Source organism: Macrotis lagotis, chromosome X (assembly GCF_037893015.1).
Source record: "Macrotis lagotis isolate mMagLag1 chromosome X, bilby.v1.9.chrom.fasta, whole genome shotgun sequence".
Lineage (NCBI taxonomy): Eukaryota > Metazoa > Chordata > Mammalia > Peramelemorphia > Peramelidae > Macrotis > Macrotis lagotis.
Genome location: NC_133666.1, coordinates 293,057,575 through 293,074,148, shown reverse-complemented (window position 1 = coordinate 293,074,148; position 16,574 = coordinate 293,057,575). Strand labels below are relative to the sequence as shown.

The 16,574-nt window shown below is 39.6% G+C and overlaps 1 protein-coding gene across 1 annotated transcript; it reads left to right on the top strand.

Annotated features, from left to right (window-relative positions):
* Nucleotides 1-2,313: 2,313 nt before the first annotated feature.
* On the top strand, nucleotides 2,314-5,579 carry LOC141499051 (uncharacterized). The gene is made up of 2 exons (XM_074202001.1): nucleotides 2,314-2,863; nucleotides 4,106-5,579. Exons 1-2 carry the CDS (start codon nucleotides 2,314-2,316, stop codon nucleotides 4,222-4,224), a joined length of 669 nt encoding a protein of 222 aa, XP_074058102.1. The 3' UTR covers nucleotides 4,225-5,579.
* Nucleotides 5,580-16,574: the final 10,995 nt, after the last annotated feature.

The window sequence follows — 16,574 nt, the reverse complement described above, 5'->3', positions numbered from 1 at the left end:
CTTGTTCCCTCTGATTTCTTCAGGTTTAGTCATCAATCAGGGGCTTCCCTTTCTGTCCTAATTGACGAATTCTGTCCTAATTGATTTCTGTTTTGGTTTTCTTTTAAGTGACCTAATCTAGTCATATTTTAACTTTTAGCCATATTTCTCTAGATAGCCAATTAACAAAGGAATTTTCTCACAACTCAATGTCCATCTGTTTTCTGTTCAGTTTCAAAATCTATCATCCTATTTGGAATCCAAGATATTCGATTTTTTTTTTACTAATAATGGCCCCACCCCTTGAGGTTCTGATTTTTGGATTTTTGAGATCTTGTAATTTGAGGGAACAAACCATTTCATTTAGGGTCCATTTTTAGAGGACCTGGGGTCTTTTGTTAACATTTTCTACTTGATCAGTGAATTGATATTATTCCACACAATAATCTGTTATACTTGTATATGAAATAAAATATTTTTAAGTAGGATCACAATTGTGAATTAAATTTTCTTTATATTTGTATTTCTAATGTCTAGGCAGTGTTCCTGATTAGAGGAAATTAATAAGTATGTTGAATTGATAAAGTGAATATTACAAAAGTCTGCTTCCTTCTACTTTTATAGTTATCATTATACATCAAAATTCAATAATCTTAAGTAAAAATAGATTCCTAGTTTGGGATTTGCCACCTAGAGTAGACCATTGTCATTGACTGATAAGTCAATCAAAGAACAAACATTTCAAGCTTGTGGCATACCTGTTTGTCAATACACTGTTTAAAAGATAGACGTGACAGAAACTAGGAAAGACATTTGTTTACTTAGAATTTAACATAGACCAAAAGGAAATTTATTTCTTTTAAAATTTTGAAATTAATGCAAAGGTGAGATGTTGGCAGAAGTGAATTCGACTCTTTCCCTCTGCACTCCAAATCGACAAGTCAGCTTTTTGCTAGAACAATACTCAGGATGGAAGATAACCGATCCTCCTGTCTATGACAAGAGTTTGGTTAACTTTTGAGTAGGACAAAAATAAAAGGGAAGAAAAAAGGGCATGACAAAAATAAAAAAAAAAAACAACTTCCTTGCAAATAGGGGTCAAACTTTTCTATGTACTTTCGAGTTCAAAATCTCTCTACTTTGATGCTTTCTTCTTCCTGAACTATCGTTGTCAATAGTCTCCTTTTATTTTCAATACAGTTGATTTTCCAGGGTTACCGGTTTAAAGGAGAAATCTCCCTTTCCCAGGTTCGGCTCAGTTGTTTATCAGTCACGTGCTGAGAAGGTGCCCCACCCCCCCTTCCTGGGCTTTGTGAACTCTCTTCCCAGCCTCAGGTGGAAAATGTCCCGGAAGGTTGGCCATTCCTTCACCCCAACACCTGCCTCGAGGAATTCTTAATCCATTCATGACAGGCTGTTAGCCCTCGCCTCTTTAGATCCCTCACCCTCAATTTCTTTCTTTTTAAAAAGATTTTATTTCGAGTTTTACAATTTTCCCCCATCTTACACCCCCCCCCCCACAGAAGGCAATTTAGCAGTCTTTACATTGTTTCCAATGTAAATGTATATGGTATACATTTACATTTTTCCAGGGTCTACATTGATCCAAATTAAGTGTGATGAGAGAGAAATCATATCCTTAAGGAAGAAATATAAACTATAAGAGGTAGCAAAATCAGACAGTAAGATAGCAGGGTTTTTTTTTTTCTAATTTGAAGGTAATAGTCTTTGGTCTTTGTTCAAACTCCGCAGTTGTTTCTCTGGATACAGACGGTATTCTCCATTGCAGAAAGCTCCAAATTGTCCCTGATTGTTGCACTGATGGAATGAGCGAGTCCATCAAGGTTGATCATCACCCCCATGTTGCTGTTAGGGTGTACAGTGTTTTTCTGGTTCTGCTCATCCAGCTCAGCATCCGTTCTTGCAAATCCCTCCAGGCTTCCCTGAAATCCTATCCCTCCTGGTTCCTAATAAAACAATAGTGTTCCATACTTATACTGCAGTTTGCTAAGCTGTTCCCCAATTGAAGGACATTTACTTGATTTCCGATTCTTTGCCACCACAGACAGGGCTGCTATGAATATTTTTGTACAAGTGATGTGTTTACCCTTTTTCATAATCAATGTAGCTCATCGCCCCCACTCTCCCACGACTTTAAGGAAGTTTGGGGAGGGGGGATGCAGCAGGACCCTGGGAGGGGAAGGGGACGCCCAGGGCTCCACCCCCGACTTCCACAGCCCCGGAGCTTGTTCGGGCAAGTCTGGCCGCAGGCCACGGTGCGGCTCCGCCTGCTTTCTTACTTCTCTTTTTTTTTCCGCCTGGGAGGGAGGGTAAATGAACCCTCTGCCCTGCGCTGCCCGGGGGGGAGGAGGAGGAGGAGGAGGAGGAGGAGGAGGGAAGCTGGAGCCTGGGGCTAAGCTGCGGAGGGAGGGGGCGTGGCGGGAGGGGGAAGGGGAGAGGTTTCCCTACGTCACTGGGAAGTCCCTTTTTGAGGCGGAGCGCCCAGCCCGGGCGGCCAGCTCTCAGAGCCGCGAGGACCTCCTCCAGGTGCAGCCTGCGCTCCGGGGTCTCCTGCGCTCCGCGGTCTCCTGCGCTCCGCGGTCTCCTGCGCTCCGGGGTCTCCTGCGCTCCGGGGTCTCCTGCGCTCCGGGGTCTCCTGCGCTCCGCGGTCTCCTGCGCTCCGGGGTCTCCTGCGCTCCGGGGTCTCCTGCGCTCCGGGGTCTCCTGCCCGCGTGCCCCGCTCCTCGCTTGCCGTCACCCTCCGGACCCAGACTCGAGAGCAAAGGGCGTCCTCCCCTCCGCAGCCTCCCCGAGATGTCTGGGAAGAAGGCAGCCGAACCTCTCCCGGCGGGGGATCCCGGTCCCAACGCCGTGCAGCCCGCAGGTAGAACCGACAGCTTGTGTGGGGAGCCCCCAGAGAAGGGCGGTGATGCCTCGAGCTCGGGGCACAGCTCGCCCACTATCCCGGCGCCTTGGAGTGCCATGGCAAAGGGCAAAGTAGAGAGACCTAAGGCCCGTGATCTCAAACTGACCCGGTGTGGCACAGCTCGGACCCGGAGCCTTCTCATGTCTACTGGCTTTTTCCCCCCGCACTTGCCCCTTGATTCCAAAGCTGGACAGGGTCAGATTTCTAACCCCAGGGAAAGGAGACCGGGTGGAGCTAGCTGGCTGGGGAGGGAGCCAATGCAACTATTGAGAGGTGGGAGCGGGGGAGGCGGGTCCAGACCGGCTTAGGGTCCGAAGCCGCTGTCCCGTTTAAAGGTGTTTGTAATCTTCACCTGCCACTGGCCCTGTGTTTAGCGGTTTGTGGCTTGAATGCATATTTGTATCCTTTGAGGGAGGAGAAAGTCGAGGCCAGAGGTTTAGGGATGATAAAAAGCACGATTGAACTTGACTTGAGGTTGGGGGTGGAGTGGAGTGCAGCTCTGGCAGAAGTTTGTTCCAAAAAAGACCCAAATTCAAGTCTTATTGAAAAAGGATTTTTACTCTTTAGTTCCTCACAATTTCTTCCCTCCATCTTCAAAAATCTAATGTCGACATTCAATAAAAACACCGCCCCTTAAAAAAAAACTAGGGCTCTAAATCAGTTTTTCGGGACTGCTTGATGGCATCCGTGCAGTTTTTGTTGAGTTGGAGCATTTCAAAAAAAGTGGAATGTTATTTCGGGAGTAGGGTTTAGATACCTTGAGACCTAGGATACTTGCCTCAAATCAACAGACCTTGTTTTTTATTTTAATATTTTTAGAAATCGAGTTTGAATGGATGCTATGACTCTAAATCAGTCTACTTACTGGAAATTTTTATCCCTGTTTAAAATAGCATCTTCAGGTGTTAATCTCTTATTTGAGCCTAGGAATAATTTAACCTACAAAAAGTTGATAGAAATATAGGACAAATGCAAGTTTGATCAGAACTTTAGACTGGGACAAATTCCAATTGGAATGTGTGTAGCTAAATCTAGAAAGTATAGCAAGAAGTTGGATTGTTTCCTTTATTAGGGAAAAAACTTGTAAGTTATAAGCTAATTGTAGGTATCAACATTTTAGTTCAAAGATCAGTTTGAAAGTCTTTAGGTTGAAGATACCAACACTCCCTTATATTTAAAATCTATTAATTTTTTTTCCAGATCCAGAAGTCAATCAAGGCATTATTGAATTGGCCAGACTAATACAGGAAATTGGAGACAAGTTGTATTTTGAATACCTTGTTTACAATTTATTGTCCAGAGTTGATGCTGAACTGTGAAGATCCTCAGAATGTTCCGGATGTAGACCAGTTTGAGGAGGGAAATGAAGAGATGAAGAAATTTCATGGCCCTTTAAAAGGCACTCACTGAATATCCATACCCAGGAAAAGTTGCCTTGGAGGTTTATCAGAAGCCATTCTTAACCAGGGAAAATCATCTGAAGCAAGATAACATTAAAAGCAAAAGTGCTTGAAACCTGGAGTTTTTTGCTCCATTTCAACAAGGTTGCACACGGAAAGCTAATATGAATGTTACTTGTCACTGGACATAATGCCGACCTTAGTGTTTTGTGAATTGGATTGATTTGGTTTCTTGTAGGTCATTGGTACTACATGGATTTGAAAGAAAATGTGGGGTTTTTTTGTTTTTTTGTGGAAAAGGATTAAAAGACTAAACTGTGGATTAAAGAAACAGTATGAATTTGGGAAATTTGATAAAGATTTCTGTATTTGGACTTTTGTTTTCTCTAACAACTAGGAATTTTAAATGTACCTTGCATTTGTTCTGAATTTTCAAAGGCTTTATTTATTTAATTTATGATTTAGAAAGTCCTGTGATCCATTTTTTTTTGTATTTATGAGGTGATAGATGACATTGTGGCTGACTTGTTATTGCATTATAAGTTCTCAAAATCTGCATTAAAAAAACCATGTTTACCATTGGCTCTTTGATTATGATATATTCCCAATTACCGATTTAGGTGGGGAAACAGGTCCAGAGGTAGAGGACCCCCCCCCTTTCCCCCATGTCAATCTCTGGGCACACCTAGAGGGTAAAATATGAACAAAGGTCCAGTTGGTCATAGTTGGAAGTATATGTAGTAACACTTGTACCAGTGAATTGATATCCTCAGATTTAATTGATCATCAGTTAACTTTGTCTATTTTCTAGAGGTCATGAATAGTACTGTTTCCAAAAATCATTGTTTGGGCCCTTATTGGCTCTGTTAAATGTAAATAGCAATTGTGTCTGGGGGGGGGCAGAAAAACTTTATCCCTACCTAGCATTGTGATCATCTTCAGTAGTTATGGGCTTTGGGCAAAGGCAACCTATACCTAGTTATGTAATTTCCCCTTCAATTATCCTCTCAATGCAACAGTTGAGTAATTGTTTCATAATCTGCAACTAGTGAACTTGAGCTGGTCTATGGGATTTCTCTAGTGTGAGAACTAAGATTGCCCATTTCAAAGTCTGGCAACCATCCCACCCCAAAATGACTTAATTTTAGAAAGTAGATTGGATACCTAAGAGTGACTGGGGAGATTTTATCTACTTTGTAAAGCCCTTCAATCTTTATCTTGATATTTGCTTTCAGTCATTACTAGACCTTGCCACCCCTAAAAACTCCTTCAGAGGCACCTAGGTGGCATAAATGACTCCAAGTAAGCAATTTGGTTTTTTTTGGAATCATCTCAATCTTAAGTTTTGGTCAGTATAATGGATACAGAATTGTAAAAGTTAAATGAATAGTAAGGAAGTTTGCAAAGATTCAGCTGTTTCTTTATCCTCTTTCATTTCCAAATGGAGAAAAACAGTGCAAATTGCCTTCCACTTTTTTTTCTAGTAGTTGCCCCTACCTACAGATGCTCTCTTATCTCTTTGTAATGGATTTAGAAGTGGGTGTTTTGAGACCAACCTCTTCATTTTAAAATGGAGGAAGCTAAAGCCTGGGGGAGCAAGGAACTTTATCAATAGTAAATGGCTTAAGTACCTATGTGCCACACATTTGCAAAGTACTGGCGATATAAAAAAGATAACAAGAAATCCCTGCCCCAAAAGAACTTAAAATCTGATGACAGACAAACAAATCTATACGAAATTACTAATTTCTTAGCTAATCAATGAGTGGGGAAAGGGGTGAGGGAGGGAAGGGAATTTGGTTATAAAAGTGTCAAAATTTGTGAAGAAATAATATACTCAACCTAAGAAATTGAAAGGGATAGCACTCAAATTAAGAGGATTTGGGAAACACTTTTAACTGTAACTAGGGAAGTCAGTATGTTGATGCAGAAGGGCATTCCAGGAATGTGGGTAGCTTGGGGGGGCATATTGTAGGGTCTAAGAAGATTGGAAAAGTAGAAGTGGTTAGGTTATGAAGGGCTTTTTTTTTTTTTTTAGGTTTTTACAAGGCAATGGGGTTAAGTGGCTTGCCTGAGGCCACACGGCTAGGCAATTACTAAGTGTCTGAGACAGGATTTGAACCCAGGTACTCCTGACTCCAGGGCCAGTGCTTTATCCACTGTGCCACCTAGCCGCCCCTATGAAGGGCTTTTTAAAAAATATATCCATCTCTCGGGTTTGTTTGCCATCCAAGCACTTTCCTAGATAATTTCCAAAAGAAACTAAGTCAATTTGACTGACAAAACCATCAAAAGTGATTGTGCATTTAGCCCAAGACAATATTAAAGATGTTATGTACAAATGGAATCTAAATCAAATTGTAATTTGGGTGAAAATCCTTGATGAATTATTTGACAGACAGAAAGAAAGCTCCAGCTCTGAACAAAAACTTAAGCTGTCTTACTTTTGGAGCAGAAGTGGTTAGACAAACTGCACAGAAAAGAAATGTATGCTTTTAACCAACAAAACTCATGGGTGAAGTTCCTCCCCAGGTCAGGTAACAAAATGGATTCGAAATCGACAATCTTCTATTTACTAAAGAAATAGTAAGAAATTGATGTATTGTCGAATGAAACATCACCAATGCCTTATGAAAGGTTTTGAATGCCAAATAGGATTTTGTATTTAATCTGGAGACCATAGGAGTTTATTGAGAGTATCCACTACATTTAGAATTGGAGTGGGAGTCAGGGAAAGGGTGACATGGTCTAAACCGATGATTTTTAGAAAAATCACTTTGATGGTTAGATGGAAGATGGGATGGGAATGAATAAAGACTTGAGGCAGGCAGACCTATCAACAGGCTATTGAAATAGTCCAGGCAAGGGGTGATAGGGTTAGCACTAGAGCCGTGACAATGTCAAGAGTAAAGAAGGCAGCTTATTTGAGAGATGTTGAAATCTACAGTTTTTGGTGAAATAGGAAGGTGAGAGAAAATGAAGAATCCAATATGACTCCTAGATTCCCAGGCAGAGGGGATGAGAGGATAGGAATTTCTTTAGTGTTAATGAAAGTAGGAGGGTTTTGGACATGTTAGATTAAGATTTCTACTGGTCATCTAATTTGTGATGCCTGATATACAATTGGAGATAGAAGATTGAAAGTCAGCAGAAAGATTAAAGCAGTATAGGTGAATATGAGAATTTGTTTCAGAGGTGCAAAATAAATGCAAGGAAGCTGATACCATCATTCAGAAGACCTGGAACAATACTCTGTGGGACACTACCATTAAAAGACAAGAGCTGGATGAAGATCCAGCAAATTTGACTGAAAAACCAGGAGAGAATGGTGTATGGAAAACCAAGAGAATCAACGAGAACTAAACAACAGCCTCAAGACTGCAGAGACGTTGAGAAGAATAAGGACTGAGAAAAGAAACTGGATGATAAGGGGTTAAGAGTGAAAAGAAAGGGGGGCAGCTAGGTGGTGAAGTGGATAGAGCACCAGGAGTACCTGAGTTCAAATGTGACCTCAGATACTTAATAAACCTAGCTGTGTGGCCTTGGGCAAGCCACTTAACCCTATTTGCCTTGCAAAAAAAAACTAAAAAAAAAAAAAAAGAATGAAAAGAAAGAAGGCAATAGTCTATATGATAAAGAGACTAGGGACTCAAAAGAATAGTGTAGAATTCAACTAGTTCACTAAGGAATCAAGATTCAAAAAGACAAAAACATGATTAGTGTAGGGGAGATAGTCTGGGAAAGAACTGAAATATTGATAGGTGATTGATACAGGACCTGGTGAGAAAAGGCAGACTAAGAAGTGGAAAGTCAATAGTTTATGATTAGATAAGGAGATTTCAGAGAAATTGAACATGATTGTGGTGCACTTGTGGGAAATGGCAAGGTCAAGGGTAGAATACTTTCTGTGTGACTAAAGTAGGGTGGAATAGTAGCTGTGAGTAGCATGAGGAATTAATTGATTAGTAGTACTCAAGAAAAAGTCTTCTAGAGTAGCTGTTGGGGATTAGAGAAAGATTCTGAATTAGATACTGAACTCATTAAGGATGCAGAGTAACCAGGAGGTATGTAGACCATAGCTACCAGAGTTTAATGGGGTGATAATTATAAATTGTATGAATCTCAAAGGAGGAGATGTTATTGAGGGATGGAGACAGGAAAGTTGGAAATGGCACTGGACATCTAGGAGTATTTCAATTTCCTTGCCTTGTCCAGTGAACTGAGGAGAATGATTGAAGGTGCAGCCAGCACTAGAAATGGGTACTAGGAAGGCTGTATCATTAGGTGGAGTCAGATTTTCTTGAAGTTAGAAAAAGGACCAGGAGAGAAAATGATTTAGGATAAAGAGAAATTTGCCTATGTAATGGGCATTTCAGAGAGCACAAAGGAAGAGGGGGATGGTGCTTGGCTGGAAATTTGAAGTGGAAAGGTTGAAGGGATGGGAATAAGGTATCAGGTGATGGGGGGTAAGGAATGGAATTTGGAATATGATCTATAGAGTATGGAATCACTGGAATGTAAAGATGTAAGGATGTTTATTATTGAGTAGAAGGCCCCACTCATCTTTCCAGAGAAGTTGTTGATTGGGCTAGAGACTAGGGCTACATGAATTAGAAGATCCCATTTCACTACTCTCTTTCCTTCTAACTGCTGGAGATTAAGTAGGAGTTGGAAGTAGAACCTGCAGAGAACAAGAAGGATGTCCTGCTCCCCAATGATTTCTCCTTCCTCTTTCGCCAAAGAACAGACTTAGCAGGAGATGAGAGGCTAGAGGTCAATGGGAAGTTTGCTCCTTTTTTGCTTTTGGGAGATCAGACCAATGCAGGAGGTGGGGATATCTTTGTGTGGGCACAGATAGAAGTTGCTTCTCTAGCCTCTAATACCTTTCCTCAAGAGGACATGCTCAGCAGAAGATGGAAGCCAGCTAAAATCAAAGGAAGTTCTCATTCTCTTCTCTCCTGAGATTGGAGATGGGAGATGAAGCCAAAATTGTGTGCTATATCCTCCCTAGCAGAATGTATGCTCTTTGAGAGTAAAGACTATTTCATTTTTCTTTTTCTTCAGGATTAATACTATGTCTTATACATAATAAATGCTTGCTTAATTAAATTATGAGGGATAAAAAGAGAAAGGGGAAATAATGGGTAACAAGACATCTAAGACTTGAGGGAGTCTAAAGATAAAATTATCTCTTTCCAGGGTGGTATATCTCTAAATACCAGATACAATGCTTGAAGGTAATCTAAGATCCCTTGCCTCCTAGAACAACACTATTCCATAATCTCCTTTCTTCATATAATCTTCATTCTTTCTGAATGGGACTATCATGAAATCTACATATTTTGGAAACTTATATTTATGCTTCATTCTTAACTTCTTTCTATCCATTTAAAAACATCACCACATCCTTTTTGTTTTGTTTTGTTTTTTTTGGCAAGGCAATGGGGTTAAGTGATTTACTCAAGATCATATAACTAGGTAATTATTAAGTGTTTGAAGTCAGATTTGAACTCAGGTCCTCCTGACTTCAGGGCCAGTGCTCTATCCACTGTGCCACCTAGCCGCCCCCCCCCCCCCCCCCCCCCCCGTGCCATCTAGCTGCCCTCTATGGCCTTTTTTTTTTTACATCAATATAGCTTTTTTTACCTCCTCTGAAGTCTTTTTTTTTTAGGTTTTTGCAAGACAAACAGGGTTAAGTGACTTGCCCAAGGCCACACAGCTAGGTAATTATTAAGTGTCTGAGACCGGATTTGAACCCAGGTACTCCTGACTCCAGGGCCCGGTGCTTTATCCACTTCACCACCTAGCCACCCCGCCTCCTCGGAAGTCTTGTAAGAGATAGAATCATTTTGCAACAAATAAACATTAGTCAAACAAAACAAATTCATCCACTAGTTATGCCCAGAAATATATGTCTCTGCTCCTTGTGTCTGTCCATCATGTCTATCTCTTAATACTCCTGATAGACTATTAGAAGTCCAGAGGCATGGCTGTCTGGGATGCAGTGAATGACCTTGGTGTCTTAGATATCTAAGGATCAACAATAGTGACAGCTCTTGATAGAGGTGTATAATATGCTTTATTATAGGTACTCTAGATATGTTTGATCTTTGTATTAATCAAAATTGAGCATTATATTAAGTCAGTAATATTTGTCTTTCAAAATAGTTTTTCATTACAAGGTAGCTGTCCTAGAAAATAAAAAATCTCCTGTACTTTGAATCAGTTCATATCATGTAGGACTGTCCGATTAGATTCATCTCTTTTTTAATTTTTTACAATACAATAATATTCTATTGCAATCCTATCCACAATTTGTTCAGCCAGTCTCCAAAACAAGCACCACCTTAGATTTTTTTTTCCTCTCCTCTCTCCCTTTTTTAAATTCCCTCTTTCAAGAGAAGGAAATTTGTTTTCTCTGAGGTATGTCCCTGGTATTACTCTCCCTATTAATCTCTCCTTTTTTTCCCCCTGTGTTGTGTTAGATATATATCTACACTAAATTATGTGTTCAACCCTCCTTTGTTAGTTTCCGACAAGAATGACGTTCTTCTGATGCCTGCTTCTTCTACTCTTTCCTCCATTTAGTTTACTCTTCTCACACATTCCATTTGCTAGATATAACAAATTGCATTGCCTTCTACTCTTCTACAGTAGTGGATTCCTCCTTTTACTACCCTATGTGTTTCTTCTCTAGTGAATCCTAAGAACAGAACTAACTCACCCTTATAACCTATGTTTTTTTCTACCTTAGTTACCTGAAACCCTTTGAATATAATGTTTGTTGTTGTTTTAGTTGTGTCTGTATCATCATGGCCCACTGAGGTTTTTCCTTTTTTTAAAATTTATTTATTTAAGGCAATTGGGGTTAAGTGACTTGCCCAAGGTCACACAGCTAGGCAATTTTTAAGTGTTTGAGGGCAGATTTGAACTCAGGTCCTCCAGACTCTAGGGTAGGGTCTCTATCTGGTTTACCTAGCTTTCCCCACCGAGGGTTTTCTTGACAAAGATTCTGGCTCTGTTTGCCATTTCCTTCTGAAATATTCTGAAGGGATTCTTTTCTTCTCTGCCTATTTAAAGGTTAGCCCTTCATCATCACACAGCCCTGGCTCCCAACACAGGGTAAAATTATTCTTCAGTATAAACCTCTCTTGCTTTTGAGAATACTGAATTCTTCACTCTCCCCTAATTTATAGTAGAAACTGTCAAGCCTATATGATTGCTTGGTCCTTGAAATCTTTTTTTCCTAGATTATTATACAGTATTTTTTCTTTTCTTTGCCATGGGAGTTCTTGATTATGAAATTATTTCTCTTCGGATTGTTTTCTAAATGACTTGTTTTTGATATCCGATATCTTATGTTTTCTTGGATTTTTTTGTCTCTTGATTTTGTTCTAATACATATTTACTATTTTATGTATTTATTGATTTCTGTTTGGTTTCTTCTAGTTTTTAGGAAGTCCATTTCTTTTTTTCTGGGCGGGGGGGAGGCAATGGTGTGACTTGCCCATGGTCACACAGCTAGGTAATTATTTAGCATCTGAGACCAGATTTAAACTCAGGTCCTCCTGACTCCTGGGTCGGTGCTCTAATCCCTTGTGCCACCTAGCTGCCGCAAGAAGACCCTTTCTTGTAAGAGTTACTATTTTTCTACAAAGCTATTCTTTATTATCAGATGTTTTACTTAATTTTTAAAAAGCTGTTGTCTCATTTCAAAAAGTATTTACATTGTCCTTGTGAAAAATCACTTTTCTATTGTCTCTGCTTTTAATTGTTATTGAGTTCCTTATTCCTATTTTTTTTTTGCAAGGCAAATGGAGTTAAGTGGCTTGCCCAAGGCCACACAGAGCTAGGTAATTATTAAGTGTCTGAGACCGGATTTGAACCCAGGTACTCCTGACTCCAAAGCCGGTGCTTTATCCACTACGACACCTAGCCGCCCCTCTTATTCTTATTTTTAGAGGAACCTTTAAACTTTAGAATAATTTTTAAAAACTTGTCAGTGGTTTTTTTTATTGGGTTTTGAAGGTTAGGATTTGTTTTGTACTGTGTTTTTAGAAGGGGTGGTCAGTTCTGCTTAGTCTCTCTCTGAATCACCTGGCTTCCTGTGCTGACCTTTATCTTCTTTTCCTATCCTGACTTTTAATTTCTAGGGTTAACTCTTCCTATCACTTTGAATCTTGGAGTTCAGAGCATTGAATTTTCATAATCTTCATAATTTTCATAAAGTTAGGGACTTCAGAACCCTTGGATTTAGGTATCCACTTATGGTCTCTACTACCCAAACTATTGGGCCTTCCTGACCACCATATAGTTTGCTTAGGTTAGTGAAAAGGAAACCCTTCCCATTCCCTCCTTAATTGTAAAGCCTTCTTTCTGTTGATTATTTCCTGTTTATGTGGTAGGTAGTTTCTTTGTATATATTTCTTTGCCTATAATCTTCTCCATTAGATTGGGAGCTCTTGGAGGGCAGGGATTGTCTTTCATCTTTCTTTGTGTCCTCTGTGCTTAGCATATTGTCTCCTAAACTGTAAATGTTAGTAAATGTTTACTGTCCTCAATTTTTATTGCCTTCCAGAGACTCCAGAGTCTTTATCTGTGATGCCTACCTGAGTGGTTACTTGTTATTATGGGAGTTTATTTTATAGCATTTACTTTTTAGTGACTTTTTCATATTACTATCAGAGTTTTTTTCTTTTTTTTAAATAGGAAGGTAAGATTTGCATTTTATTGTCATTTACAGTCAAATGTTATTTGGATGCATACTTTGTTATGTTTGATCTTCTGGGGTAAATAGAAAAAATTTATAAGCTATAAAATTTAGACAGCTGACAATTGCTCATATAGTTCACAAGATTCACAATTACTTCTATTCATTAATGGCGGATTGGAGCGTTTTCTTATTTGCTCCAGAAAATCCTCTCACCTTTTTTACACAACATCTGACCATCATCTACATCCAAATTAATGAAAGATAACATATGGGTACTTTTCAAAAAGTGAATGCAAGAAACCGGTTGATCATTTTTCAGGTTCCACAACACGTGGCAGAGAAATAAACTGCTTCTAATTTGTATTCAGTCTCTTTCAGCTCAGAGAGCAATTTTCCTTGCTCTCCGTCCGTTTCTTTATCTTTTTCCCCGCGACGCGAAAGGTTCGGGCGGCCCGGGGGGAGAGGAAGTGGCAGGAGGTGGCAGGAGGTAGAAGCTGCCAGAGATGATGTCCTGGGCGGTACGGTGGAAAGATGGGGATCGGCATACAGTGGTCGGGTTACTTGGGAGTCAGAGACTTTCCAGAGAGTGCTTCTGTCGTCTTTTGTTTATTTTATTTTCCTCCCTTTCCCCTCATTTTCTGGTAAACTACTGCTGGTGACTCAAAATCACAAAAGTGATTATTAGGTTGTGGGGGGGGCGATTAGGAGGAAAGATCCAGGAAAAATTACTTTTAAGCTTCTAATTTAGTTCTGGGTTGGAAGATATCATTTTTCTGGATATTCTTATTGTATTTTTTTATTATTCATCAAGGATGAATTTCACTCATTGAAGTGTTGGAAAATTTGCCTCCCATTCATGCAATCATCTTTCTTGTCAATTTGCAATGTAATTATAAGAACATTTAAGTTCCCCTCAAGAAAAATGACAATGCAATGTGTTGCTCATTATATTTTTCTATACCTAAAATTTTTGGATTTCCTATAAAGGGGATTTTCACAGGACAATTTGGTTCTAGTCAGAATCAGAGGTTTTAGGTTTTTAGCCTGCCCTTTCTGGGTTTTTACCTGATTGCTCTCAGGAAAGCCACTTCCTTACTCTGTCTCAATAAAATCCTTCACGTGTAAAATAAAGGGGTTGATTGGACGGCTTCCGAAGTTCCTTTGAGCTCTAGAATTTAGTTTACTGAATTTGACACTAGAGAAATAACGGTGAGCTTGGAGCATGTGTAACCTTGACGCCTGCACAAAATGATACTTTGAAATTGTAAAGGTTTTAGATTTAGCTAATCAGGAAGTATTACTCTTGAAAATGCATCAGTAAACCGGGGCTAGTGCTTCAGTTGCTTCACTGTCAGGGCTGAAGGGAGGATCAAATGAGACAAAGTCTATAAATAAATGCTCACTGGTATTTAGTGTGAGGTAAAAAGTTGAAAAGTTGACAGTTTTCACACTTTACACCTTAGGGGGAGAGCTTGTTCTTTTCCTGGGACGCCTCCCCCCCCCCTCCTTTCTTTTGATGAACCTGCATCTGTACTTCCTGCAGGCTGCTGAAAGTCTTTGTTAAAAATAACCAGAACATTTCATAAGCTATCAAAGGATATGTTGTTTTTAAATTTTTTAGCTTCTGTAAAAGTGAGTCATTCAGAGGCTTGGCAAGCCTGATTTAAAAGTACAATATTGTTTCAAATAGATGGACCACTGATTTTTTTCTCACTCAGCTAACCCTAGCTTTTGAAAAACACAGTTGAAGAAGTAATTAAATTTAAAAGGAAAAATTGCTCCTACACACACCCTTTTCTTTTCATCCTGTGTCCCAGTCTGTTGTTCTTACATGTAAGGACTCTTTTCAGATTAATTTTTATTCTACCACTAAGGAGCACCTTCAGCATTCCTGAAATTGACCAATGGAATTTCTCTCCATTCTCCAGGAAACTGCTTCAATCCCAGAAAAATAAGAGTAATAATTTCCCTCAAATACCAGTTTACCTAGGTATTATTTTTTTTTTACTGAAAAGCAAATAGCAAGCACAATAGACCCTAAATAGTCTTTTTTTTTTTAAGGATTTTGCAAGGCTATGCGGTTAAGTGGCTTGCCCAAGGCCATACAGCTAGGTCATTATTAAGTGTCTGAGGTTGGATTTGAACTCAGGTACTCCTGACTTCGGGGCCGGTGCTCTATCCACTGTGTCACCTAGCTGCCCCAACCCTAAATAGTCTTAATACTGAAGGTACCTAATAAGATAGTCTATGGTACAGCTTTTATTTTGCTTTTCAGATTGCTTAATAAACAAAGATCTATTTTCTTAAGAGTTAGAAGAATTAGCTTTAAATCCAGGTAATCTAAAATTCTTTAATGAGGACATCTAAAACTGGATTGGACTGAGTGAGTATACATCAGGTAGAATCAAAGTGCATTCTTTGCTTTTTTGGTAGGAATAGAGGGGAGGATAGAAGGCAGAAATGAAAATGTATTTCCATGGAATTTTTGAGCAAAGTACCTACCAGACAAAGGAAATAATATAGAATGTGAAATCCTGGAGGGCAAAGACTTCTTTCTTTTATCTTTTTTACCTTCAGCACCAGTGTCCTTGGTTGGCAGTTTGTGGACTCTTAAAAGTTCTTGGAGGGGGTGGCTAGGTAGCACAGTGGATAGAACACCGGCCCCGAAGTCAGGAGTACCTGAGTTCAAATCCAACCTCAGACACTTAATAATGACCTAGCTGTGTGGCCTTGGGCAAGCCACTTAAGCCCCTTTGCCTTGCAAAAAACTACAAAAGAAAAGCTCTTAGAGTTATATTCCAATAGACTAAGAGCTCCTTTAAAGCTGGAACTGCTTTTATTTATTTGTTTTTGCCTTTCTTAGTATCCCTATGCTTAGCACTGGATTTAACAAATTATAATTAATGCCAGATAACTAACTTCATTGAACTGAATTGAAGAAGATATTTGCATTACTTTCCTCCAAGTTAACCTGATTTTTACAATAAAGACTAGGTCTGTACTGGACAGCTGATCCCCTGGGCTCCCCATTTAGGAAATAGATACCTCTAGTCTCATTCAAAATGGGTGGGAACTCCCCTCCTAGGGAAAAAAAAAATCAGGGAACCAGTTACATTAAGTAAGCATATGCAAAATAAATACAAGATAATTTGGGGGTTAAGACACTAGCATTTAGGGGCCACAGGAGAGGGTCCATGGAGGAAGGCATGTGAGCAGAGTTTGGAAGGAAACCTTTCATTTTAAGAGGAGAAGAGGGAGTCCATTCATTACACAGTTAAGAAGATGAGGGATGTGATTTTTAAATGAAGTCAGATTGTTGACTAGTATTAGGTATCTTCTTTGTATCTGTAGGATACAAATCTTTATAAAAAGACGATTTGTTTTTAAAAGTGTTAACAAGAAAGAGAAAAGGGAATGGAGTAGAAGAATGTCCCATGGTAGTATTTTTGGATGGAGAGGTAGAATTTTTGGTTCTTCTGGAATTGAGTGTTTGCTGTCTTATAGTCAAACAAAAAATTGAGAAAGGCCCCCATATCTGTTCTGATTCCCACGGTCC

Excerpts from the sequence above, each read along its gene's own strand:
- LOC141499051 (XM_074202001.1), top strand. The coding sequence starts at position 2,314 with ATGAACCCTCTGCCCTGCGCTGCCCGGGGGGGAGGAGGAGGAGGAGGA. Across the intron at positions 2,864-4,105 it reads CAACGCCGTGCAGCCCGCAG|ATCCAGAAGTCAATCAAGGC; the intron begins GTAGAACCGACA and ends TTTTTTTTCCAG.